This window comes from Solanum lycopersicum, chromosome 7 (genome assembly GCF_036512215.1).
Source record: "Solanum lycopersicum chromosome 7, SLM_r2.1".
NCBI lineage: Eukaryota > Viridiplantae > Streptophyta > Magnoliopsida > Solanales > Solanaceae > Solanum > Solanum lycopersicum.
The window spans coordinates 59976927-60003567 of NC_090806.1; the positions used below are offsets into that span (position 1 = coordinate 59976927).

A 26641-nucleotide genomic window follows, 5' to 3' on the forward strand; every position below is an offset into this window, starting at 1 on the left:
AGAATCGAACCTCTATTGTAAGTATTTATTCAGATCATCTACTTTCGCCTCAACCTAAATCATATATCACCCTTTCAAGGCTCGGTGTACTAGATGGAATGCAACTGAAGGCCATCAAAAAAATTGATAAAATTAGAGTCGACATGGTTTAGTTTCTACTATTGGCACTTGTGTGATCTGCAAATTATTCAAACACACAAAAGCCAACAAATTCTATTATAAGAGAACTCACAAATTGAAGGAAATGATAGAATCTCATATGTCTCAGTGGAATTTTCAAATTAGAATTTAACTTGTATTATATAAACAACTTTTACATTATTAGTGTATTTTACTGGCAATTATAATGTAGATCCACCTCTGCTTGTTACCTCCATCACGAGCATCTTACGCTACAGGGGTGCTAGTGCTTGATTAATAAGATATCAAAGGGGCCTAACAAAACGTAATAGGCTACTACTCTAGGTGCACGTTGTTTCTTCAAGGTCTGCCACTTCTTTCAAAAATCAATAAACAGCGCTATAGGTATCAGGTGATGTTTGAGCTAACTCGGACTATTTCATCGACTACTTATTACCTTCCTAGCTAGCATTGGATTCATAGACATCATTAGCTTCTGCCGTGACTAGGTCCGACTTCGTTGCCATCACCAGTGTTTTTGTTCCTGGGAGTAGAGAAGAGAGATGACTAGCTTAGTATGTACAACATGTACTTGGAAGATAAAAGACTTTGCTGATGCTTTAGTTTTCTAATTTGGGGGCAGGTAAAAGGAAGTTGTTTCTAGTGACGAACAAGAGTTAATTAGTTATACAGCTAGCGACACAAGACAAACCTTTAGAATTGAACCTCTGTTGTGTCCATTTATTCAGATCATCTACTTTCACCTTACTATCATAGTTCACCCTTTCGAGACTTGGTATACTCACAGATATTCCTTGTTTGACAAACGTCTTCATTTCAGGGCAGTAATCGATCAGAACATCTTTGAGCAATGGAAATTCAAGAGCATGCTCTGTCAGAAAGAAATGACCCACCTTTGGCAGCCATTGAAGCGTCAGATCATTCAACAGGGGAAATAAGGTCATGATTCCTTCTCCTTTTTGTTCCTCTTTTGTGATCACTTCTTCCATTGAATCAGAGTCTGTAATGTATAGTTTCTGGAGATTCAGAAGACCTCTGGCTACTGATGGAGGCATCAAGTTTCTCAATTTTCCACAACTCAATATATACAATGTTTCAAGTTTGCTGAAGTAGGTAGTTGGCAGGTGGTGAGAGCATAGAGAACTTATGCTGTTACAATCATTGATATATAATATTCCAGGTTGGGACAAGAAACCTGCAAATACACAAATTTATAAAACAGTTATATTATCTATTTAGTCATGAATTGGACCTTTCTATTTCTACTAATCATGCAGAAACTAATAAATAAATGTTCTACTTGAATTGGAAAATAGATGAATAACAAAAGGAGTGTAAGATAATATTTATACATCTAGCGGCACAAGACAAACCTTAGAATTGAACATTGCTTTATTGAGATCATCGACTTTCTGAGATATTCCCTGTTGGACCAACGGCTTCATTTCAGGGCAGTAAGAAATAAGCACTTTCTTGAGATATGGAAATTTTAGAGCATGTTCCCTCGGAAAGAAATGCCCTAACTTAGGCAGCCTATCAAGCTCCAGATTTTCCAACAGTGGAAATAAAGGTTCATTCGTCATGAGTTCTTCTCTTTGTTCGTCTTCTGTGATCACTTCTTTCATTGACACACAATCTTGTATGTCTAGTATTCGGAGATTCAAAGCACCTCTGGCCACTGATGAAGACATCAAGTTTCTCAATTTTCTATATCTCGTTACTTCCAATCTTTCAAGTTTGTTGAAGTTGGCAATTGGAAATGGGTGAGAGTATAGATCTCTTATGCTGTTAGGCCCCCAGATAAGTATCTCTTCTAGGCTGGGACAACAAACCTGCGAATGTTGAAGTACTTGTATTTTAAAGCGATGAAAATTCTATATAGCTCAAAGTACAAATCCAAAAATAAACCATATCTCATCTTTACATCAAGGTAACAGAAAGTGAAAACCTAAAAAAGTTGCTTTAAGTGACGAACAGAAATAACTATCTAAGGTTACTATTGCTACTTACTAGTTAAAATGGAAAGAGAGCAGTAATTAATTCTACAGCAAGTGGCACCAGACAAACCTTTAGAATTAAACATGGCTTTGTTGAGATAACCTACTTTCACCTCATCATCATTGTTCACACCTTCGAGACTCGGTGTACTCACAGATATTCCCTGTTGGATAAACGTCTTCATTGCAGGGCAGTAATCAATCAAGAAATTACTGAGAATTGGAATTTCAAGAGTATACTCAGTCAGAAAGAAATGCGCGAGGTTTGGCAGCATTATAAGCTGCAGATGTTCCAACAGGAAAAATAAGGTCATGATTCCTTCTCCTTTTTGTTCCTCTTTTGTGATCACTTCTTCCATTGATACGCAGTTATTAATATCCAGTATTTGTAGATTCCAAGCACCTTTGGCCACTGATGGAGACATCAAGTTTCTCAATTTTCCACACCTCTTTACTTCCAATGTTTCAAGTTTACTGAAGTAGGCAGTTGGAAGTTGGTGAGAGCATAGAGCACTTATGTTGTTAGCCCCATTGATATGTAGCTTTACCAGGTTGGGACAAGAAACCTGCAAATATTGAAGGCCTTGTATATAAGGGATGAAATTTCAATATTAGCCTAAAATACAAATCCTAAAATGAACCATATCTCACCTAACGTCAAGGTAACAGGAAGTGAAAACTAAAAAAAATTGCTTCCAGTGTCAAACAGAAATAACTATATAATGACTACTATTACTATTTACTAGTTAAAATGGAAAGAGGGCAGTAATTAGTTATACAGTTAGCGACACAAGACAAACCTTAAAATTGAACATCTCTCTATTGTGATCAACTACTTTCACCTCATCATCATTGTTCACACTTTTGAGACTTGTTGTACTCACAGATATTCCTTGTTGGACAAACGTCTTCATTTCAGGGCAGTCACGAATATCCACTTCCTTGAGAATTGGAATTTCAACTATACACTCTGTCAGAAAGAAATGCCCCAGCTTAGGAACCGTGTAAAGCTCCAGATTTTCCAACAGGGGAAATAAGGTCGTGATTCCTTCTCCTTGTTGTTTCTCTTTTGTGATCACTTCTTCCATTGACAAAAAGTCTCTAATCTCTAGTTTCCAGAGATTCAGAAGACCTCTGGCCACTGATGGAGGCATCAAGTGTCTCATTTTTCCACAACTCTTTACTTCCAATCTTTCAAGTTTGCTGAAGTAGGCAGTTGGAAGTTGGTGAGAGCATAGAGCACTTATGTTGTTAGCCCGATTGATATATAGCTCTTCTAGTCTGGGACAACAAACCTGCAAATATATGTTTTTAATATCTCAAACACATTTTTAAAAGGCATAATATAAAAACATGCCCTTTAACTTAGACTCAGCTCACACTTATACCCTTCAACTTTGGGTGTGCATAAATAGATACTTTAACTTGTATTACATGACATTCTACATGGCAATTTATTGTCCTACATGTATTATTACACTGTTTCTACTTGTTCAATTTTGTACAAGTGTAAGTGTTTACTTGTGCACATAGAAAGTTGGAGGGCGTACATGCCAACTGAAGCCAAGTTAAAGGTTATATTTATGTAAATGCCTTAAAAAAGAAAGAGAATTTGTGTAAGTAAATATCTTTAAAACTCAAGTAAAAGGTAAAATTTTAATTCATAAAAACTGAGAAAGTAAGCTGGCTTCATGATAAGAAGCAAACCTTTTCATCAAAAAGAGGACTTGAGTGAGTGATGGAGTTGTTGGCTGTAGGCCAGAAATTTTGGAACTCAGGTAAGTAGTGGAATAGCATTTTCCGTAACCGAGGGAACTCAATGCCCTCAATAGCTGTATTGCAAAAGTGAGTGAGGCATTCCAGATATTCAAGCTTCAAGTCATATAAATTCGGGAACTTGATTACTTCATGTATCCTCCTAGAGATGTTCAATAAATGTGTCACTAATTTACAAAAAATGAGGCGGAGACATTTTATGTTCTGAAATTCATTCAGCTGCAACTGAGTCAACACAAAATTAGAGCCATATCCGGTTGAAACTACAAACTCGCTTTCCTTCAACAGGTGGTAGATCCAATCATCCAATTGGGTGGTCTCAGTGACTTCTAAAGAAATACTCTTGTCGTAATCATCCATGCTTAAAGAGACTACGAAAGGTCCACCCACTTTAAGAGCATACCGTGCCTGTTTGGAGGAAAGGCTCAAGTTACTGTAGATCACATCTCCAGAACATCTACTTAAATGTCAGTGAAGTTAATCTCAGTAAGGATTCCAGTTCCCTTAAGGTGGAGTAACTACAATCTTCTACTCCCACCATATATAGTTCCTCCAATTGAACTAGCCTTGATAAGACACCTGCTGAAATCCTTTTTAAGTTGTTTATTACTATCATTCCGCAACTCCAACATAATTAGATTGGTCAGTTTTCCTATCTCCACCGGCAGCTCCTCTAACTGAGAACCTCTTATCCTGAGAATTTCTAAAGTGACAAGTTCCCCCATAATGGATATGCCATCCAACCTTAGATTACTCAGACACAGCGTCCTCAAACTTGACAACCTCTGAACGGATGCTGGAAAAGGCAGAATGGAGTCCACATATCCCCTCAGGCTTAAGATATTGAGTTCGCCCATGTCATTAAAAAAAATTCCTGTAATTTGAATGACTTTTCAAACCAGAGTTTCAACATTAGAAGCTTCGGTTTTGGGCAAACTATTGGTCTAGGAAGCTCATTAAATTTCTTTGCAACAATTGACATGTGACTGAAATGCTCATAAGAATTTCTTTTTGGGAACTCTTCCGAGTTCACATGGTGACTCACCACAAAAGTTATGCTCTCCCTCGGATGCATTACTCATAGCCATAGCACGAACCACATCATGCATTTTGACATAATTTTTATCTGAACCTTGGAACAACAAAAAACCATCTTTCAATCTTTCTAACAGAAGACACACCCTATCTCTTGCTTGTTCTAAATTTTCAATGCCCAGAAAGATGTGAAGCCCACTTCCATATCCAAAGTAATTATATATCTCTATCTTCCTCGAACGGAACAAAGCAAAAATAGGTACTTGGCTTCATTACTTCCTAAGTAATCATAGCTTAACCTCAGAGGTTTATACAACTCTGTGGGCACTTCAAGGATACTTATTGTTTCTGCACCACGTAATTGTCCAAGGGCACAGTTCCATGAACGCTTGGTTTTATGCGTTTTTAGTGCTCCTGCAACTGTAATAATTGCAAGCGGCAACCCTTTGCATTCTTTGGCAACCTCTTTTGCTATACAAAGTAGAGAAGGATCGTCGACTGAATTACCAACTTTCTGCCTGAAAGGGATCCATGCTTCCTCTTCATATAAGGTTCCAACCTCCATGATCTTCTGAGTTTTCATTTCTTCACAAACAGATCGGAAACGTGTTGTGAATGTCACTTTGTACTGATGTTTGTGGCTGCTACCGCTGGGAATTCCAAGTTTCTCTAGTTCAAGAGCCTTCCAAACATCATCCAATATTATAAGGATGCAACTATTTTGATCTATTAACCTTGAGCGCAGCAGATCTCCACGACTCCACAAATCATCCCCTTCTAATGTCAGCCCAACTCCTTGTGCGATCTCACCCTGAATTCTTTTCAAGTCATGTTGTTGACTGACAATTACCATAACAACATCATTGAACAACCTTTCTTGTTTCGCCTTTTCTCTGATTTTCTCAGTCAGTGTTGTCTTACCAACACCACCCAGACCACATATCCCAATAATAGTTACCCCGCCATCTCTCAAACCTGCCAAGACCTCTTCCTCTTGCAATTTTCTGGAGCTAAACTCCTCACCAGTGTAACTAGGTATAGCTTCAACTTCAACAGGTGGTACAGGATAGGAGAAATCCACATAATTGTTGCCTTCAGTTTGAAGACCAATCACATCCATTACAATTTCCTTAGATCTCTTGCTTTGCAAGTAACGCGAATTCAAGTTTGGACACCAACCATAGAAACTACCTCTTTCAAGCTCAGGTCTACGTCGCAATATAGTAGCCACATGAGCAGTAATTATATCAACACGAGTTGATCAACCTTGTATGTTGGGAGAAATGACAAGTAAGTTCCACTCGTAGCTGCACCCCACTTCTGATATTCTCCAGCCTCTCAAATTCATTATCCAAAGATGTGATGTTGCTCTCATAGGTAAAGAAATATCCAATCTCTCGCACAACTGACTCCATCAACCAATCTGTGACTTTGTCCACAACTTTACCAAAGAAATCCAGTATAATAAGCCTTTGAAATCTACTTTTTTTATTAAAAAAAAAAAAAACTCTCTTTTTGAGTGTTTTGTGTGTAATGGGAAGTAAAGGTTATATTAAATGAAAGCTGAAAGAGCAATAATGGAAAATTTTGTATACGACATTGAAAGCTAAAAAAAAAAAGGTAGTGTTAGTGTTTGAGTAGATAACATTTCAAAATTTCGGATTCCATATGGAAGACAAAGAAATGTGTATAAAAAGTAAAAGCTTTTGGAATTTTTCCTCCAATTGATTGAAGTGGAATCATATTCTGTATTATTGAAGTAAAAATATTTTTTGAGAGATAATTTTCAGGGAATTGATCCGTTTATTAACCGTGTACAGATTGAAGTATGTATGTATAATTTTACATAACATGAAATTGAACGTATGGTCAAGGAAGCAGAGGACGATGAGAAAGAAACGAAGGAATCAACCCAGCCAGTAGACATAACATGAGGAACCAAATAAATGAATAGAATCTGATGAGAAAGAGAAGAGCTTGAATGGTCATTGGATAACAACCAGAGAGCTAGCCAGCAACATTAAAGAACCCAATAATCACTTCACTATATAATCAGGTTATTACGTTCTTCGTAGTTATGATTAAAAATCAAATTGAACCCCAGTTTGAACAAACAAAATTAGAAAAAACTGAGTTTGATATTTTGTTAAATTTTAATCAAACTTAACTTCTACTTTTCTCAAGCCCAACTCAACTATCAAAGTTCATTATTTTAGTTTTACTTGCACTACCTCACATTAGAAAGTCACACTTTCTCAATTTACTTGCACTACTTCACATTAGACAGTCACACTTTCTCAATTGTTGAGACTTGAAGTAGGGTTATTTTTTCTTTAAAAATTTGATCTTTAGTGCATAATGATTTTAGTGTTACTAAACTAAATCTTTTATTTGTGTAATAATAATAGCTCTATCATTGCTTAATTAAATCCACAATAACTTTCATGTGACTTGTACATGTATAATTAGATGTCTATGCTATCGTAATGCATGTACCCTCAACAAACTTATTATTTTCTACCCGAATAGGGGAAAAAACGCATGATTGTCATGTGTGTTCCTGTTGAGAGTGCCAATCAGATACAGATTTTGATGAGGAGGAAGATATTGATCAACTTAGAGTTGGTTATTCTAAATTGATCAAAATATAAGGACGACAAAAGAATCAATCTAACTCCAAACATTCATCATTATAGATTGGAACCTTTTGTATTCTTTTAGATGTGAGGTTAAAGCATTAAACTCCAAGCCAAAACTTTTAAGAAAGAGCCAAGTCGTCTGTTCAGTAGGCATTTATACTTGATGCAGAAATTGTATATTACATAACCATGAGTAAGCCAGTTATAATCAGCAAGTAAAGGAAGTGTTGACTCTAGAACATAGATAACTAATGCGCGAAATATTACATGGCATGAACAATGATAATCACAGGTATTCCAGACTGGGCAAATGCAACTTGTCATGAAGGAGCCCTCTTGCCTTCAACCGATCCTATTACTAGAAGAATAATCAAGCACGTGTTCAGATCAACTCAGTGGCGTATGATGGATTTTAGCCAGTGATGAGAAAAGCAGACGGATGATTTAAGAGGTGTGTATTGGAGCAAGAAACTTGTTGTATCTGGAGAACCTGGAAACCTGGAAATGTTCATTTTCTTTAAACTGCAAACTAGATTATGTTACAGTGACCAGTAAGTAAAACTTTTCTCGGACTGCTAGAATGGCTTGGGTACAGCGCAGTATATTTGTGTAAAGTGCTATCAAAATTAAAGGATAAAAACGTGAAGAAAAAAAGTACACAGGAAACATAATATACACAAGCCTCATTCATTGATCTCCATTGCTCACCGCTAAAATTTCCATGTATAGTGCAAAATCCCCGACTGAATATTACTTTGTAGGCAACATGTCACTAGATAACTTTAAATTACCGCACAAGGGTTCTGCTGTTTTTCTTCATAACTGCTTCAAGGAACCTGAACATCCATTTATCTAGCATGCCTATTATACACAAAACATTAGGAAAGTATGTGAGAATTGTGATTGGATCAATGATTTCCAACTAAATTCAAGGTCCTGTTTCTTCCGTGTTTCAAGAATGTGTGATTAATTAAGATTTCCAGCTAAATTTAAGGTCCAGTTTAAGTGTCTCAAGAACGTGTAATTAGATTAAAGTTTTCCAACTAAATTCAAGGTCCAGTTTCTTAACTGCAAGAAACAGTACTTAGGGGTATCCCCAAATTCCAGACAAAATGAGATCTTAAGAAGAAGTCAAATGAATCAGGGGAAAAGATTGTTGTTCATACTTTAAATTCACAAAAGCCTTCTCAGTTTCGTGTAAATAATGTAGTTCCTTCCTAGTATCAGACTCATTAGACGATTCTATTGATTTATTCTCAGTGCAAAACAAAGGGGTCCCAATATTAAGCCACTCCTAACCCTATGGCTGTCATAACCACATATAAAAATCAGTACCTACTCAAAAGACGCAATATAAACTCCAAATCATTGGCAGATGCCAGGTCTATACTATACCAGGAGAATAATGAGGATGGAGATGTTTGAATGGAAAAACCCTTGACTGAGAAGACAGAAGCGAATACTGTAGAACATGGGAGAATTTCCAAGGCATTGGTTAACTCTTAAAAGATAATCTCCCCAGTAGCATTATATTCTCAATATGAAAGAAAAGAACAAGAACAAAAGAAGACTCAAAATCATATTTACTGGCACCAAAATATATTTAAGCATTTTCCCCACACCCCAGCAAATGAAGATGCATGCAAAAGGAAGAACAGAATCATAGCAGACTTTTGGTTAATCAAGGAACTTTATACCTTAAATAAATCCTACAGCTAAGTATTAGAGGCAAACCTGTCAAGGCAAAAGTACCACCAAGTACTGCACATAGCCGAGTGATAAAGTGCAGAAAATTGCGACGTTCTTCTCTGATGGTCACAGTAATTGGTGACAAATCATATAAGAAATATACAGCTGCATTAAGTGGGAAATCCATTCAATAAGCAAAAATACAACAAGAGAAAAGAAAAAAAGCAACAATTGATAGAAGGAATTAATCTGTCGAGTACTTGAGACTTTAGAGAAGCACCTGGCCATGTCCGATCAAACTCATTGATGGGAGAAAAGTATTCCGATACAGAGAATTGATTAGTTGGCAAAACTTCTTTTGACAGATACCTATATTCAGTGGGAACAATCTACACGACAAAAAGCAGAAATTCAAAATGAAGAGAGGAAAAGGAGAGCCAAACAATGCAACACTAGCCTTCTAAGGAAAACTTGGTAAGGAATTAAGGTAACTAGACCTTACATTTCACCATAATTTAAGGAAATCCCTCACTTCTGGTTATACTTAAAGGACAATGTGACGGAGGACACTAACAGATACAACAACCGCGCAGTCTAATCCCACGAGTGGGGTTTGGACAGTAGCAGATACTGGGACAAGAAATTACTCCTGATATACAACTGTGTATTTAAATATTAGCTCCCTTAGTCTGAATACAGGTGTCACATTTAGTTTTGACTACTCGACTACAGTTGAAATTCTATCATATTTAAATTTAAGTGGGTCCACAAGTACAGATAAAGTCCGACTTCAAAAAAATGGAATACTGTCCCAAAATTGACCTTTTTCTGATAAGAAAGTAATCAAGAAGTATTACAATGATATTTTTGAAAAAAGTTCTTATTTCAATTGGATACAATCTTGAACAACCTTGAAAAAGGAAGTAGGACAAGAAGGACGGAGCTGATCATATCATCACATCATATCATCATATATCATATCATAAATGACTAAAAGTGGGAAGAAACTAAGTCAAAAGTTGATTATGAAAATACCCCTTACCTATTAATCATTTTCTTAAAATCATTTTAAAAATATATTTTTTCATTAAAATCAACTCCATAACTACACCTCTTCATTTTCAAAAATTATATTCTAATGATATCCATTAATTTTGTGCCTTTAACTCACACATTATCATCTTAAATTGATATTATTTTCTACTTTTTAGCTACCATCAGTTAAAAGAACTTTTCATTTCTTTTACCTTCTATAAAATCAATAGTTTTATCCTTTGGGCTATTGTCAAATTTTTGTATGCTTTCTTTTTTTAAAATGCTCAATATTTGGTGTATCCTTAGCACTTTCTGCAACAAAGCTATATTCTTTTTTTTATAGTAGTTTCTTAGACCTTTGTTTTGCTCTTAGCTCTTACTAGTTTTTGTTCTTTATTGTTCATTGCTTGCGTTTTCAGTCTTCAGACTTCGTTTTATACTATGCGACTTGTATTGCTTGGTCACTTTTGGAATTCTCGCATCTGCTCAATTACTTCACTACCTTCTATATTAATTTAAGAAATTTGTACTACCTAGTATAAAATCATGTGCATTAACTATATGCAGTTACAATCATCTTTTTTAGCTAAAAGCAATTATCTGCTGTTGACGACCCTGATGCATAAATTTAGTCTCCTCAATTTCAGTTCAAAGTGGAACAGAGATCATGCACCACTGTGAATGTCTCCAGAAACTACTATCACCCATTTGGTGTAGCTCCATAAGCATCACTAGAGCTAATTAAGTTATTCTGGGACTGTAATTACCAAAAAAAGAAAAATGGTCACCTAAGGATTAGAGTCTTTCTATTTAATAATTTTTGGATAATCGAGAATCCCCAATAGCCGGTAGCACATGGCTTGAAACTCAACAGATAACGGACTCACCCCTCTACCCTTCTATTTAATGTTGTTGCTCTATGGAGAATGCACCAGCTTATGACTTGTATAAACCATTAATTGGCACATATCCAAGTATAGGCAGAAAATCAGATAGTGAGCTCCTAATTACGAAATATAAGTTCCCTACAAAAACAAAAAATTTGAAACTGGTGCTGTCGAGATAAATTACCTAAACTTAGCTCATATTTCTTTTTTTAAGTCCAGAAAAATGACTGAAGTGAGCAGTTGCACATTCATTTCCCCAGTTCGAGAAATATTTATGGCTATGTCCAAATAATGTAGTTTTACACTAAACATCAAATACAATGTACTTAATTTCAAATGAGGGCTACAACTCAAACCTTAATATAATATTTGAATGTTCCACTTGCTCCACGCAGAATTCGTTCTGTTCCATCAAGTGGGTTGTGACCACCAGGATATTTGGGCCCAAATGATAAGTCATGGATGATATGGCTCACATTGACATGAGTAGTACCTCCAAAAATCTGCAGTAATTAAAAACAGATACAAACAAGAGTAAACAAGAAAGTAAGCAAGAAACAGGGAAACAAATCTGATTTCTATAAGAACTTCCAATCAACCAATTCTTAACAGGTTGTTATTTTCAAGTCTACTTAAGTTCCACTTTAAGGAAGAAAGTAATGTACTTCAAAACAGGGACCAAAATTTATGCAGCAAACAGGTTTTAAAAAAGTGGTTTGCTTGCTTTACCTGTGAATTAAAAGTATATGGCTTGCCATTACAAACTAGTCAGCAACTCAATTTTGTAACTATATCATCGGACTATATCTAAACACTTCTCGTAATGAAAATTAATTAAGATATAAGAAAACTAGCTAGGAACATCACAAGTACACAAGAAATATCAAATCTCCAGCGACAAATGAAATTTCATTTTAGCTGAACTACCAAGATATAACTCAATTAAACTATATTGGATTCTCAGACCTTTCAGAGGTTTGAATTCTCTACTTCCTCAGAAAATAACTTAAAAGTAAAAAGATACTCAAAATTTAATATTAGCATCTTCCAACTAGAAACCTTCAAAGATCAGTAGTACATATATAATCAACAATAACAGAAAAGAAAGTTAAATGGAGTAGTCATATCTTAATGGGTTGTTGTATCAGTGCACAAAATAATACAATAAAAGAACATAATTCCAAGAGATCTAACCATTTGAGCAACAAAAATGTTTAACCCATGAACAGATATATGGAAATTTCCAGCAACACGTTGGACATCCAAAACACCATAGACCTGTAATAAGCAAATACATTATCATTTCTTTTTTTTTGATAAAGTAATTAAATGATATTAGAAAGCATCAAGAAGATGCTAAGTTACAAAAGCACCGTGTGCAAGAAAGCTGCTCCAAACAGAAAATATGGAGCTAGCTTGGCAAAAACTTGTGAAACAGTCAATAGGGAACCCTACTACTGTACTAGAGATAGGGAACTAACAAAATCCGAAAGGTTATCCACACTGTTTACATTGGCAAATACATTATCATTTCTTATTTAGCCCAAGGGGTGTATCTGGTACTTCCAAGGATAAGGATACAATTTTTTTTCCTAATCTTATTTCTGAGGTATAAAGGAGAAAAAAGGGTGTTTACAAATAAAATAAGCAGCTAAAAATGAAAGAGGCACGTACTCTGCATCCCTCCCCATGAGCCAATGCTTGCTTGACCTTTTTAATCAAATTTTCAGCCTCTTGATCGAATCCTTGCCTATGGGTTTTATCATCCGAATCATCGTGATGGTCTTTATGATCATCTGGTCAAAGTTGTCAACTTAGAACCATGCTACATTGCTATTAAACATTAGGATATTTTTCATCCAAAACAAAAAATAATGCAAGTTCACTAATGTGAGGAGAAAAAAGGCGCACGCAATTTATACACAGAGTCAAGAGCAGAACAAAAAGGCATTACCATGTTTATGTTCCTTCTCCACAAGGTCTGACAGATACTCAGTTCCAGTAATGTGGCCATCACTGTTCAAGCGAAGCTGCAAAAACTCTTAACCATTAGCAAAATGCTTTCTCAACTCCGGAAAAAGGTAGGGATTTGTTGTTTTTTGAAGCTTGTACAGGGTTGAAAGTTAAATGGGAAAAAGCAGTTTATATCCTATTAAGGATGTGATAAACATCCAAAGTCTAGCTGACATTTTGGCCTGCGGAGTGGGGAAATTGCCCACAACTTATTTGGGTTTGCCTTTAGGTAATACACACCCAGATTTGAAGATATGGGACATAGTCAAGAAGACTGAAAAAAAGACTAACTAGATGGAAGGCTCAATACATTTCTTTTGGTGGTAGACACATTCTTATCAACTCTGTTCTAGATTCTCTCCCAACATATATTATGTCTCTTTTCACTATACCGGCAAAAATGGTTAAGAAATTGGACAAACTTAGGAGAAATTTCCTTTGGCATGGCTGCAAAGAGTACAAAGGATACAATTTGGTCAAGTGGGCGACAATTTTGCATAGAAAAGATAAAGGTAGCTTGGGCATTAGAGATTTGAGAAAGCATTACAACAGTCTTTTAATAAAATGGTTGTGGAGATACCCAGAGGAGAGGCAAGCTTTGTGGAAAGATTTGATTAAATGTAAATATGGGGAGGATGGATTCTGGTGTAGTAACATAAGCACGGATGCTTATGGAGTGGGGGTTTGGAGAGCTATTAGAAACTTATGGCCCAAGCAAATTTACATATCAAGGTAGGGGATGGAAAAAGAACTAGATTCTGGTGGGATGTATGGATCAAACAAACCCCCCTAGACTTGTTTCCTGATCTATTTATTTTGTGCACCAATTCTGAGGCAATAATCAGTGATTGCTGGACAGTACAAGGTTGGAATCTCTATTTCAGAAGACTTCTAAATGATTGGGAAATAGAGAGTACCCAAATTGTTGGAGGAAGTGGGGGATTTTGCATGCACCAATACTGACAATGATGTTGTTAGATGGTCACACAGTAAGGATGGGATCTTCGCAGTTGGCAGGGCATATAAAAAGGGGTGCAACTTGCAAAGTGGCAGATACCAGAGTTCATGGAAAAATATCTGAAGGGCTGCAGCACAAACAAAAGTTAAACTTTACTTGGCTGGTCATTAGAAAGGCATGCTTGACACGTGAAGTCTTGAGGAAGAAAAAAAAGATCATAATTCCGTGGTGCTCTTTATGTGGGAAGACAGGAGAAACTAACAGTAACCTATTCTTACATTGTACCTTTCACAGCACAAATATGGTCCATGTTTCTCAACTACTCAGAAGTGAAATGGACTATGCCCGAAAGTACAACTGATTTACTTAGTTGTTGAATCAGGAGAGGAGGTAGCAAGAGACAAAAGACCTGGTGGAATTCGATTCCACGTTGCATTTGGTGGACAGTGTGGAAGGAGAGGAATAGTAGGAATTTTGAAGATATATCCAATTCCATTCACAATGTGAAGCGGAATTGCATTGTATTTCTATATTTTTGGTGTAAAGAAATAGGATTAGAGGATTCAGATCAACTTTTTGATCAACTCTTAGAATACATAGGATCCTTGTAAGAATTATTCTTTTTGTTTTCTTTTTCTGATTTTCTAAAGGTCCCTATGCTGAAGAATACAATGTTTACCAATTCTCAAAAAAAAAAAAAAAGGATATGTGCTTGGACAGCGCTTAGGAAGTAAGTACCGCAAGAGAAAACAAAATTCCTATATGAAGTGAAAGGCAATAAAAAAATCTCCACTGAACTGTGCAACAGAAGTTGGTTAGCCCAACGCAGATTTGCAAGTGAAGGAGGTCCACTAGTTCTAGATAGCTACCTAGCATGAATGAGAGACTAATATAATCATTAGGAGTATTCTATACAATATTTTAATTATACTCTAGAATTTAAAGCATTCTAAGCTATGTAAATTAGCACAGTTGAGAGACTAATATAATCATTAGGAGTATTCTATACAATATTTTAATTATACTCTAGAATTTAAAGCATTCTAAGCTATGTAAAGTAGCACAGTTGTTTTTGGGTGAAGCGCAAACCATGTAGCTTGTTACAATTTCAGACAAACTAACTTCCCTCCTATTCTCATGACTACACTACAGTGCTCGAGTTTCCAAGATTCTTCCATCTTTATACAAATTTCCCCACCTATAAGGTGTACATTACGAAACATATAACCAGTGTTATCCAAGGCAAAAAGCGCAAAAAAAACTCTAAGATCTGTTAGGGCTTTTAAGTGCAAAGAGCAAATAAAGCGTGAACTTTAATGAAAAAAGGCGCAAAGTGAGAAAAAATATGAGTATATGTTTAGTCCAAGACTAATAATTATAAAACATGAGTGACACTATATGACCAAAGAAATTGATTTTTTTTTATGATAGAGCAAAATATCAATTGTTTAGTGTCACTTCTTCAGAAAAGGTTCATTGGCAAGAAAAAGTTTGCTTAGAACCTAGATAACGGCACTCTATGTTGCTCAGACTCTTCAAAAATGTCAACGGGTGTGTGTCGGATTCGCCAAATGTAGTGTATTTTTGGAGAGTCCGACACGAGTGCAGCATCAAAAGCGAGGAGTCCACACAACTAAGACGATATTGAATCGCACATAAAGCGAGGTGAAGCGCACAACACGTGTTGAGCCTCGCTTTAGGGTTTAAGCAAGCTTAAAGCACGCCTTTGACTATACTGCATCTAACACACAAATCTATTCAAAAACATAAAAGATTTGAACGGGAAGTATGGTTTAAGTAAACAAGGTATCTTTTTTTATGACTATGGTGTGTGGGCCAACTTTCACGCAACTCGACTAATTCCATGGGATACCTGATACATTCCCCCAACGTTAGGTATCAGGTAACTGTCCTCCAAGGTTTGGACATATGGGAGATCACTTATTTTTTATTGTCTCCGCTAGGATTTGAACCAAAGACCTTATGACTCTCAACCATTTCATTGACCATCAGGTCACACCCTTGGGTGCAATATAGTATCTTTTAAACCTGCACTTACTTTATGCTTATTAAAAGTTTCTTTCACCGTTAAATACACAATAGGTTCAACAATTTTGAAACTAAGAAGCTTAAATTTTATGCTATTGCATAAATTTCTTTTTAATACAATAGTGTCCGGAGCCAACTTGCACGCACCTTGACTATTTCACCGGATATCTGCTACCTCCCACCACCACAAGTACCTATTAACGATGTATACTGTGGCTTTAGCAAAAGAAAAGAAATCACCTAGTGTCTTTTGTCTTTATTGACCACTAGGTCACATTTCTTGAGTGTTTTTATGATTGGATAAGTTCAACATTACTAAAACAAGTTGCTAATGAATTTAATTTTAGAAGCTCTCTGTGATTATGTCAAATGTCAAATAATTGGTGTCAAAGCAAAGAGCATAGAGAAGTGTCGAGGTATATTGAGACCTTAAGCACAAAATGCAAATGAAGAAAATATAAAAAGTATATATGTGTTGCAAGAAAGAAAAATTAAGGGAAAATACCAAGAAAACCCATTTTAGTATTCTAAATGCAAGAACACATAAGATTCTAACACAAATTTAATGATAATTATCCTACACAATTTCTAAGAATCGTGATAAATCATGCTCCCTTAAAAATTAATATTCGCTTTCTCAGATACATTTCCCAAAATTGACATGCCTCAAAAGTTCAATAAAAAACTAACAATTCAAATGTTCATATGCTTTTCCAACTCTAGTTTGCATATAACACCAGATTTTCTTCTTTTTCTAAATACTAATCAAGGCATTCATTTGTTACTATTATTGCATTATCAGTGCATTTTGATAACTAGATATAAGTTTTGCTATCACCTCTTCAGCTTCTCTCTCAAAGTGTTTAGAAATAATCTCATACACTTCCCAATAGACTAACTGGACTAAAATCTTTAATTTCCACAACTCCTTTTTTTATTGGGCGATAAAGCAATGGAAGTAGCAATAAAGCTTCTTCAAAGGTAGAATTCAGGTTGAATCACACCACCATCTTCATTTATCATCCATGACAATCTTCCAACACTTTTGGAAGATAAACATATTAAAACCATATGGCTCGAGAACCTTGTTCCCATCAAACTGCTTTATATACCCTCTATTTCCTCTTCAAAAAATGGTCATAGTACCCAATTTTTTTTCTTCATTTTGTGTATTTGTCTCCAAGTGTTACCAATAGACATCTTCACTTTTGTCTTCAGGATATCTCTTGTTCCCTTGCAATTTCCTCTCGCACTGAGGTAATTGTTTCCTTTTCAACTATTATTGCATTCTCACAACTGCTCCTTTAAAATGATCCAATTCTTCCAGCCTGTTCAAAGCCTTTTTCTTTCCTTTCTTCCAGCCAACGATACACCTTATTGTTCCATTTCTTAATATTATTTAACTTCCTGGCAACAATAGTATCTAGATCACAACTCACCTTGTTTGAGTTCCACCTTCACACCACAAGTTGAATGAAATTATCTTTATCAATCCATATGCTTTCAACTTAACCCATTCCTTTGCTCAAAACACCACATTCAGAACCGATTCATTGATTTACTCAAATCAGATGGGCTATATGAATCCTCCGCGCCTATTACACTTTATTTAAGTGCATTTATTCCAATACTAATTACTAAAAGTATTTATCTTTTAATACAAATTTTGTAATACACTAAAACTAGAGATTTTCAAAATCTCACACCTATCCCTGCAGAAACTTACTAGTCTCTAGCCAGAAAGATAGTGAATCTAACATAAGCAAAAACAGCTTGACAAAAAGAACTAAGCCTTAATTCTAACCATTGCATTGGCAACTGTTTAAGCAAAACTTGTAACCATAAACACTCGAAAAAAATTTAATAGTTCGGTTCTCTTTAGATGCTAATATGTGATTAAAGCAACTAGCCAACTTTAAAATGTGAAACTCAGAAAAATATAAGTATGAAATACTAAATGAAAACAGAATAACTGGTTTTTTCTGTCATACACCCACTAATGCTTCATTTTGCCCCTCTTCCACCCTCCCCACCACCACCACCACCACCACCACACACACACACAAAACAAACACAAAAGAGGAAGAGAAAAGCTAAGAAAGATCTTTTTTTTTTATCAAGAACTAAGAAAGATACTGTTACCAGATTAAATCTAATAAAGGTAAAAATAGTTGCTAGTGAAGACACTACAAAAGTGAAAGCACGGTTAACATACTAAAATCTACAGATCTATGCATCATCTTCTCATGCGAAACATGGTCAGTTTCCTTTCAGTTTGATGGGTAGAGCACTTCTTTTTATGATAGGTAGGGAAGAACACTAATTTCTCAAATCAAATAGACCAATTACCTTCCATATGTTTGTATCAAGGTCTACTTCATGCTTCCCCGACATATCAATAGCATCCACACTTAGAACTACCAAGGTAGAACAAATTGGTCAATGTCTGAACTCTGAAGCATTTAGACACTAGGTATTCACAAAGAAAATGAAATCTAAAAGAGTGTAAGCAAACATAGACCAGAAGGGGAGTTATTTATCTTACCATCACAAGGTAAAGAGGGGAATGTCATATTGATGTGTATGGGAAGAGTCTCTCCACGTCTCAAGTCAACAGCCATCTGTTAAAACATAATTCAGATCAGAAACTTTTAAATTACACTTAAGTGGGACAGAATAAAGTAACAATAAGAGAAAGCAAAATTGGAGAGAAGAAAAAAACCTGGTGAACTGTAATTGTATTAAGATAGTAACTCAGTTCATGCAGAAATAATGTTGACATGATAACCAGCCCCACAATGAACACTAGTGAGTAAAAACCAAAGGTGTAAAGTTAGTAAAGAACCAAACCTAAAGAAAAGATGCAGAATATAGTAAGCATAGATCTTCTAACTGGACAATTCTAAAGTAACGCCAACTGAAGTAACAAGCAACAGTTGCCATTCAGTACCAGGCCCTTTGCATCAATAGGTTTAAATAGCCTAATGAGAAAGAATTTGTTCACGTTCGTAGTTGCACTAAGTTTTCTTTTTTAAATTGAGATTGGCTTGGTCTGTTTCAAAATACAGTTAAACAACACGTTAACTAATCTAATATGATAAATTGGATTGGATTTTGACCGCGCGTAGGGAACAACTTTGACAAAAGGACAGGAAATCTTATAGAATCAAACAACCAATGAACAAACAGAAGTAGCATCAATAACTTTCATGAACCAAAAAAGTATCTCCAAAATTCACAGCATAGATAAGCATAGTCTATGATCAACTAACTAGACGGACACTTGCTAAAAACAAATGTGCACAAACATGAAGTAGCACAACTTAAACATACAGAAGCAACATATTTAAATGTTGACACAGGTTAGGATATTCAATTCACAGCCAACAGTTCTAATTACTGCTTCTTCCGAAACATTAAGACAACTTTTTCTTTTTCCAGTATATACCAAAAAAAGAAAAAATTAGTCATGATCATCCATCTTAGCTACTCACATGAAGAGAAGACATGTAGTTAAGAGATTATAATACCAAAGGCGCCAGATTTAGTCTTTTGTAACAAATGCTCTTCCGCGCGTGGAAAAGCATCCATGGCTCTTAGAACTTGCTTCACACCCATCTTTCTCTATTTTCTACAACTGCAAACAACCAATCAATTTATAAGCTGCTATGTCTAAATGATCAAAGCTAAACAAAAATACTACATCATTGAGGAGGAAAATTAGATAATTTGAAGCAAATCAAATCATCCAAAAAGTAGTAAACTGTAGAGAGAAAAAGTACCTTTCAAAGAGAGAGAGAGTGAGCGAGAGAGGGAAATGGAAAAGCAGTCTGAGAGAGCTCAGGGGGAAGAGAAGGAGAATCCGATCTCTGAAACTTCGTCTGAGAAGAAAGAAAACGACGACGACAAAGATGCATCGAGAGACCAAGAAAGACTTTGCTTTTCTATTGGGTTGGCCCATTTGGAGATGAGCCCAATTATGAACAATATCTTGTTAGAGAAAACTTGCCTAAATCTCACCCGTTTATGATGAGATAATTACTTAGATGCATTCTACAATTTATAATATTACGAATTCACTGTATATTGGTGCATCTTAATATATGCATTTGGAGATACATGAAGTTAAATTAGGTGTAATTTCTAGATATATCGTATCCAAGTGATTTTGCTTAAATATGAGACACACAACAAATTTCACTTGTCTCCCTCCATCTTGTTCACCACTTTCCTATGTGTATGATATTCCAGGTACATGTGAATGATACCATAACATGTATAAAGCTAGTGTGTTATCTAGCGTTATGCACATTTAGGATACATGACTATCTGGTTCGTCTTCCCATCTCGTTCGCCTCTTTTCGTATTTTAGTGTATCTGGTAAGCAAGAATACATGTATCTACGTATATCTTTCTCAATATATAGTAGGAAACTCTTAATTAACGACACGATATATAATATTTTGAAAAGTGTAAATAATAATATATAAGCTAGTGGAGTATGTCTAATTATGTAGTCCCCCCCCCCCCCCCCCTCTTTTTTTTTTGGGAAAAACTACCTTATTAGACATACATTTATATCATATATACTGATTTTATCTATATATTCAAATAATTGCGCATTTTAGACTAATTAACAATTTCCTACCATATGTTGAGGAAGATACAACTAGGTACGTGTATTTTTTCTATCAAGATACACTAAAACAGAGAGAGGGGCAATTGATATTAGGTGTGTGTGTATATATATATATATATATATACATATATATATTAGATACATGTGAATCACACTAGCTAGATATGTGTACATGTGAATCTGGTGTGATTCGTATGTAGATACCACATGCATAGGAGAGTGGCGAGCGAAACATGCGGGAGAGAAGCGAGATTTATGTATCTCAGATACATGTGATACAACTTGGACACAATGTATCTAGAATAAATTACACATAATTTTGGCTCAATATTTCCTGAGATACACGTATCTGAATTTAAACGCATCAAAATCTAATAAAATTTGTAATATTGTAAATTAGACGTATCTAAACAATTAACTCCTAAACTAGCTAGTGAAATTTCTCTAGGTTCCTTTCTCTTTCTTACGTAATTGGATTATATATTTCTCTTATATTAGAAAAGGCATGTTTCAACATGCTTGCTTCATTGCTTTTAGGGTATTTGTGTCTTTTTAGTTCTCTATTAAGAGTACGTGTCTTCTTCCTGTGTCATCAGTTCTCTCTTCTCAGTTCCCTACGTGTCTTCCTCCTACGTTGCCAATGTATACATTACTCTATTCTCTCTGTATCTGTATCTCCTTCATTTATGTTCCACCATCTGTGCATCAATATTCTCCTGGTAAGGTTCTTTCATTTTCAATTTTGTATTTTTGTTTTGGTGCCATCTTTCTTTTTGACAAAGTCCAAGTCCCAAATTTGATTAGGGTGTGTGAATGTTTACTTATTTTTCCATTTAGGTTTGTTATAGATTTTTCCATTTAGGTTTGTTATAGATTTTGGAATTTTGTTTTGGAAGTTTCAATAGTTTTAATAGTTGTGTCTTCAATTTCGGTTGGGTCCTTACGCTTTCCCTGTTCTATTTTAGATTGTCGAAACTGTTCAGATTCAATTTTTTGTGTGTGTTTTCACATGCAGTAATTAATTGTTTTTTTTTATCTTTTGGGAGAGAGTTTAAGCTTTTGATCAACAAGAAGTTGTTATATGGAATAACTGTTTAAGAAATCTTGCAGAAGGTAGTTCTTTAGTTTCGGTTGAGTCATTATGCTTCCCCTATTCTATTTTAGATTGTCGAAAAACTGTTCAGATTCAAATTAAGATAACCAATAAAAGTAAGAGTGGTGAGAGAGGTTTATTGGTTTTGATGAGAAAGACAACAACTTGTTTGAGCTCGAATGGAGCAGGATAGCATTGTGGATTTCTGAGTTGCCGTTAATGGAGTCTTAGAGTTTTGGAGAGTGAGTGGAGACGCCAAGCAAATAGACTGCAACATAGTCTTAGCTTCAATGTTAGCTGCTAATAAAACATAAGCTTATATAGTATAGTACTTTTTTGTTGTTGTTCGGTACTTGCATTAGGATTCAACTTAATTCTATGTCAACTTCATGTTGTTGGTCTATTTCGCTATTTATTATGTAAACTGAACATGTTGAATTATTCGGTGCTAGAGTTTCTTCATTTTAATCGTATATTGTTGTGGGTTTCGCTTCGAGTTCTTTTTACATCATTGCATTAACTTTTTCAAATTATTTTAATTTACAGTGTGAAAATTTAAAGATGAGCAACTACTTATGCCAGAATTTGAACTATCGATGTGTCTTCTTAGCAAATTCAAGGATCTGGAACTACTTATACTAGATTTGAATTACGGGTATGTTCGTTGATGGTTTCTTACGCCCTTTATTCTGATTTTGCTCTTTGTCCTACATTAGATACGTCTATGAGCTTTCTTGCTAGAGTGCATCTTCATTCTCTGGCTTGTGTGTACTGAAGGACCTAAGAGAATTAGAGAACCGATTATTATGGGTGCTTCGTTTGGTCATCGCCAAATTGTCCGTGCTACTAATATGAGAGTCAGAGAGATAGAAAAGTCTCTTATTAGAGGCAGTTACTTCTGACTGATCTTGCTCCTTGCCCTTGTAACTTGAGCTCTAGTTTTGCTGTTTTGTATACCTTCTTGTTGATGCAACTTTCTGATCTACTGGTTGGGTACATCGTCTATTTCTATAGAGTTGCTTTAAGTTAGAATTCTTCGTAGCTTATTGCTGATCACATTTTAATGGATCACAGGGATTGGAAGGTCTTGGTAGACGAATGGGTGAATGCTACTGCAGCCTTTGCAGGTTAATTGCTTAAGAGTTTCTTTTGCTTCCGTTTCAATCTTCAGTAAAAAATGAATCTCTCATATGTCGTCATTCGCAATTCTGAGCTGAATTTTGAACTGATTTGTTATTTCTTGCTTAAAGGTAACGAAAGCACTCCAGAGTCTATGAAAGCATCTGTAGTTGATCAAGACGAGGAAGGACTTCCTTCCCCGCCTTTAGATGACTTAACTTTCTTTTCTGCTCAGACCACTTCAATTGAGTTGTCACAAGTATGATCAGCTTACCCTCTTCTAGAAAATTGATTATTTTGTTTGGTCGGCTGCCACTGACTTATTTTCTCTTTGTTGTTTGTGAACAATGAAGTTCTTTGATGGCATGGATGATGATGGAAGTGAGTAGAACTTGTGTCCATATTCTTTCAATATCCCTTCGCTATTCGGCTCTTTATATGGATTCCCCTCTAATAAAGGTTTATTGTTCCAATTGGGGATTTATTTCAAATCCTCGAAACAGTGGGGGATTCAATGTGAACCGTGGAAATGGCCGAAAGACATCACTAGGTAACCAGAACATTCCTCTCCAGAAGAAGCAGTCTGCTGATTGCTTCAATACTTCTCCCAAAGAGAACAAGGGTGAACAACAAAAGAAACAGGAAGCTATAATCAAGAAACAAACAACAGTTGCCAAACCAACTAAGCCATCTGGAGGTGAATCTGGGCCTGGAAGACCGACAAAACCAGCCTTGGAGCAGAAGCTCAAGGTTAACAAGATGAACTTCCAGCAGAAATCTGATAAAGGCACAATTCAAAAGAGGCCTGTGGCGTCTCAACAGAATGTGAGTATCTGAAAGAAAGTTATCTTCCGATTCATGTGTAAAGCTCTGATCCCTATCTAATGTGTAATTTCGTCCTATAGAAGCTTAGACGTTCAAATGAGGATGATGTTCAAGTCAAACTCGAGGCGACTAAAAGAAAGCTCCAGGAGTGGTACCAAGAAGCTGAAAAAGGTTGGTCCTCGCTCCTCTTTAAACTTTTTGGATACTTTATCTGGATATATACAATGCGTGTTCGGTTTCCTTATGAAAACATTAAAATGAATTGATTGATGACTGTGAGGTCCCCGATAACGATCTGAATGAATTTTTATAATTGTCCTTCAGCCAAGAGGCAGCGGACCATACAGGTTATGGAGTTGCATGATATCCCAAAGAAGGGCCCAAATCAAGGTGTTGGCCTTAAGAATGCTCATATGAGACCTAGCAACAATAATAGGCATTGGACAAATGGACGTCGTTGAATTGATTTCAACAGACTGTCTCAATAAGTTCTATAGTTTCATCCACCTCTGCAGTCTATTCTCTTAGAACAAAACCGATGACTCCTCAGCTGAGTAAATCCTCAACTTTCTGTGTAAACAAAGGATCTCATCTAATTGACCTCAACATAGAGAGGCCACTCTCAAATCGGGAGGGCCACATGATGTCCCCTGGTAGTGGCATGCTCACATCCCATCCATCTGAATCTTTTTGCCTCACTTTCTTCACACCAACAACTTTCTCAACACTCGCCATCTTTTTCTTGAAGATGGAACTATAGTATTTCTTGAGTAGCCGCAATAGCTTCATATATATCAAGCACTGATGAACCCTCTTTGTTAATGTACTCGAGCACGGACATCTCAAAGTGAAGTAGATTTCTAGGTGTGAACGTCAGAAAGGTACTATGGTCTTCAATATTTTGCTTAGTGAAATATTCTCTGGTTTGATGTATCCGAAGGGTCATCATTTATAAAACAGGCCGGCTCTATGGATTCTTGTGAGCAAAAAGGCAACAAAGTGAAAAACAACAAGCTGAACTAGAATGGAAGTTGCTCCACAACATGGTATATTCTGAGAATAAAACAAGCTAAACTTTTGTCCTTTAACTACTATGATGTTGGCATGAGTAAAAACAAAAATAACACATGGAAACAAAGCTGTATTAACTTTAACAAACTTTATTACAGAAAAAATATTTCAAACTCTTAAGCTTCGTACATACACGATATAGCTCATTTTGTACATTTAAATCTGCCTTCAACTATAAATATATGTACTAAGCTAAATCAGTACAGAAAAAATGATTGAAAATTACTAGTTTCTTGTACGAAAACCTATGTGAGGTCATTGTAAATGGCTGCAAGTTCCTTTTCCAGCTTCGTAATGTCAGCCTTTGCACTCTTCCTTTCTCCAGCATGAATAGAGTTTAACCTCTCTTGTCGCTTCGATATCTTCCTCTTAATGCTATTAATCTGCAATCATTTCCAAGGCAATGTGAAAAGTCTGTGACCTCAATGATCAAGGCAATGTAGAAATGAGGGGCGGGAGACAAGAAAGAGACCTTTCTGGAGGGCCATCTGCGCAAGCCATCCCTTCGACAAACCCTTTTCATCACAGTAGGACACAAGTTCAATTTGATACCTGCTTCCTGAATGGAAAGATGAAGATAGTCGTCAAAGTCTTTCACGTTCATCATTTTAGTTCTTCTCCTCTGCTCTATCAAAAAAAAAAAAGAGTGATCAGAATGCAAAATCTCTACTAAAGATAATGAACAATCAAGTCCTTTTTTAGTATCATAGTAATAAGCTCTCCGCGTGCAGCAAACAACAACTTAAACCTGTTCTGAAAGAGAGATCTTTCCACGATTCACGCCACTGCTAGTGCCCTCATTTTCATTTGCGAGTTTCGGTTTAATTTTCTTTTTGATCTTTAGGAAGGACATAATATCGTCCGTTTCGGATGAACCATCATATGAGCATTAACCATATGCTTTCATAGAAACACCCTGACTGTAAATTTGCACAGAATAAGTGCATTGAAATATATGAACTAGAATATAAAGTGAGGGCGAGGTGACACAGGCCTATGGAGATTGTTGAAAAAATTAATGTATGAAAGTTGAATCAAATAACAACACCCTAGGCTAATTGGTGAGTATTCATTACATATAAATTAGAACAAAATATTTACTCATTATATATGGTGACAAGTAAAACATTCGAGATTCGTGTAATGTACAAAGGGGATGCTTTTGCTTTCTGGCATATATGTAAAATATGATCGGCTTCTTTATTGCAACTATATTATACCACTTATAATTCACTAATGTGAAAATGAGATCTTTTATATAATGCACTAAGTTTTTTGAAATAATGATCCTTTAATGTTGGGCCGTGCTTTGCACGGCCATGCTCTATCTAGTATATATATATATATATATATATATATATATATATATATATATATATATAACCACTAGTAGCTAATAGATGATGAAAACAACTGAGTTGATGAAATCAAAGACCAAGGTAAAAAAAAAAATTGTGCCTGGCAAAAGATGAAAGAGAGAGGTGAAACAAAGTGATAATTGATGACAAAAATAATTTTATTTACGTGCAGAAGGATGAAGATAAAGGAAAAGGAACCAATTTTGACAAATGAAAGAAAGGAAAAATTATGCGTAATTATAAATTTTTTGAGTATATTAAGCTATCGTTGAGAAATTCGTCATTCACGGCTTAGAAGAGTAAATTGCACTTTGTTT

General features: G+C 35.6%; 3 protein-coding genes and 1 pseudogene across 6 annotated transcripts; 1 reads left to right on the forward strand and 3 right to left on the reverse strand.

Moving 5' to 3' along the window:
- Nucleotides 1–273: 273 nt before the first annotated feature.
- LOC101243906 (probable disease resistance protein At4g27220) lies at nucleotides 274–6441 on the reverse strand (annotated as a pseudogene).
- A 1586-nt stretch (nucleotides 6442–8027) lies between these two features.
- Nucleotides 8028–20273, reverse strand: LOC101249102 (uncharacterized). 2 transcript variants are annotated; one of them, XR_011210771.1, is made up of 13 exons: nucleotides 20002–20273; nucleotides 19750–19856; nucleotides 18942–19024; nucleotides 18765–18840; nucleotides 18569–18636; nucleotides 13154–13229; nucleotides 12874–12995; nucleotides 12394–12477; nucleotides 11556–11702; nucleotides 9558–9666; nucleotides 9323–9442; nucleotides 8297–8449; nucleotides 8028–8086 (listed from the first exon to the last, which is right to left on the reverse strand). XR_011210771.1 is itself a non-coding variant. In XM_004243573.5 (12 exons), the coding sequence occupies exons 2-12, from the start codon at nucleotides 19835–19837 to the stop codon at nucleotides 8376–8378; spliced, it is 1047 nt and encodes a 348-aa protein (XP_004243621.2). In that variant the 5' UTR covers nucleotides 19838–19856; nucleotides 20002–20273; the 3' UTR covers nucleotides 8029–8375. The 2 variants fall into 2 exon arrangements, 1 of the variants encoding a protein (XP_004243621.2); XM_004243573.5 differs by having other exon boundaries at nucleotides 8029–8449.
- A 1194-nt stretch (nucleotides 20274–21467) lies between these two features.
- LOC138337237 (probable mediator of RNA polymerase II transcription subunit 26b) lies at nucleotides 21468–24673 on the forward strand. Of its 2 annotated transcripts, XR_011210769.1 has the most exons (8): nucleotides 21468–21577; nucleotides 22498–22606; nucleotides 23026–23078; nucleotides 23202–23329; nucleotides 23424–23451; nucleotides 23574–23895; nucleotides 23976–24066; nucleotides 24220–24673. XR_011210769.1 is itself a non-coding variant. In XM_069286987.1 (3 exons), the coding sequence occupies exons 1-3, from the start codon at nucleotides 23509–23511 to the stop codon at nucleotides 24354–24356; spliced, it is 615 nt and encodes a 204-aa protein (XP_069143088.1). In that variant the 5' UTR covers nucleotides 23476–23508; the 3' UTR covers nucleotides 24357–24673. The 2 variants fall into 2 exon arrangements, 1 of the variants encoding a protein (XP_069143088.1); XM_069286987.1 differs by lacking the exons at nucleotides 21468–21577; nucleotides 22498–22606; nucleotides 23026–23078; nucleotides 23202–23329; nucleotides 23424–23451 and having other exon boundaries at nucleotides 23476–23895.
- Nucleotides 24674–25130: 457 nt separating this feature from the next.
- Nucleotides 25131–25939, reverse strand: LOC138337238 (protein NLP2-like). Of its 2 annotated transcripts, none has more exons than XR_011210770.1 (3): nucleotides 25715–25939; nucleotides 25439–25593; nucleotides 25131–25349 (listed from the first exon to the last, which is right to left on the reverse strand). XR_011210770.1 is itself a non-coding variant. In XM_069286988.1 (3 exons), exons 1-3 carry the CDS (start codon nucleotides 25817–25819, stop codon nucleotides 25212–25214), a joined length of 393 nt encoding a protein of 130 aa, XP_069143089.1. In that variant the 5' UTR covers nucleotides 25820–25939; the 3' UTR covers nucleotides 25131–25211. The 2 variants fall into 2 exon arrangements, 1 of the variants encoding a protein (XP_069143089.1); XM_069286988.1 differs by having other exon boundaries at nucleotides 25439–25588.
- Nucleotides 25940–26641: the final 702 nt, after the last annotated feature.

Coding starts and splice junctions, on each gene's coding strand:
- LOC138337237 (XM_069286987.1), top strand. CDS start 23,509: ATGGATTCCCCTCTAATAAAGGTTTATTGTTCCAATTGGGGATTTATT. Junction 23,896..23,975: donor CTGTGGCGTCTCAACAGAAT/GTGAGTATCTGA, acceptor TTCGTCCTATAG/AAGCTTAGACGTTCAAATGA. Junction 24,067..24,219: donor GTACCAAGAAGCTGAAAAAG/GTTGGTCCTCGC, acceptor ATTGTCCTTCAG/CCAAGAGGCAGCGGACCATA.
- LOC101249102 (XM_004243573.5), bottom strand. CDS start 19,837: ATGGGTGTGAAGCAAGTTCTAAGAGCCATGGATGCTTTTCCACGCGCG. Junction 9,667..11,555: donor CATTCAAATATTATATTAAG/GTTTGAGTTGTA, acceptor TTTGTCGTGTAG/ATTGTTCCCACTGAATATAG. Junction 9,443..9,557: donor GTTTGATCGGACATGGCCAG/GTGCTTCTCTAA, acceptor CACTTAATGCAG/CTGTATATTTCTTATATGAT.
- LOC138337238 (XM_069286988.1), bottom strand. CDS start 25,819: ATGTCCTTCCTAAAGATCAAAAAGAAAATTAAACCGAAACTCGCAAAT. Junction 25,589..25,714: donor AGATCTCTCTTTCAGAACAG/GTTTAAGTTGTT, acceptor TTGATAGAGCAG/AGGAGAAGAACTAAAATGAT. Junction 25,350..25,438: donor GCAGATGGCCCTCCAGAAAG/GTCTCTTTCTTG, acceptor AAATGATTGCAG/ATTAATAGCATTAAGAGGAA.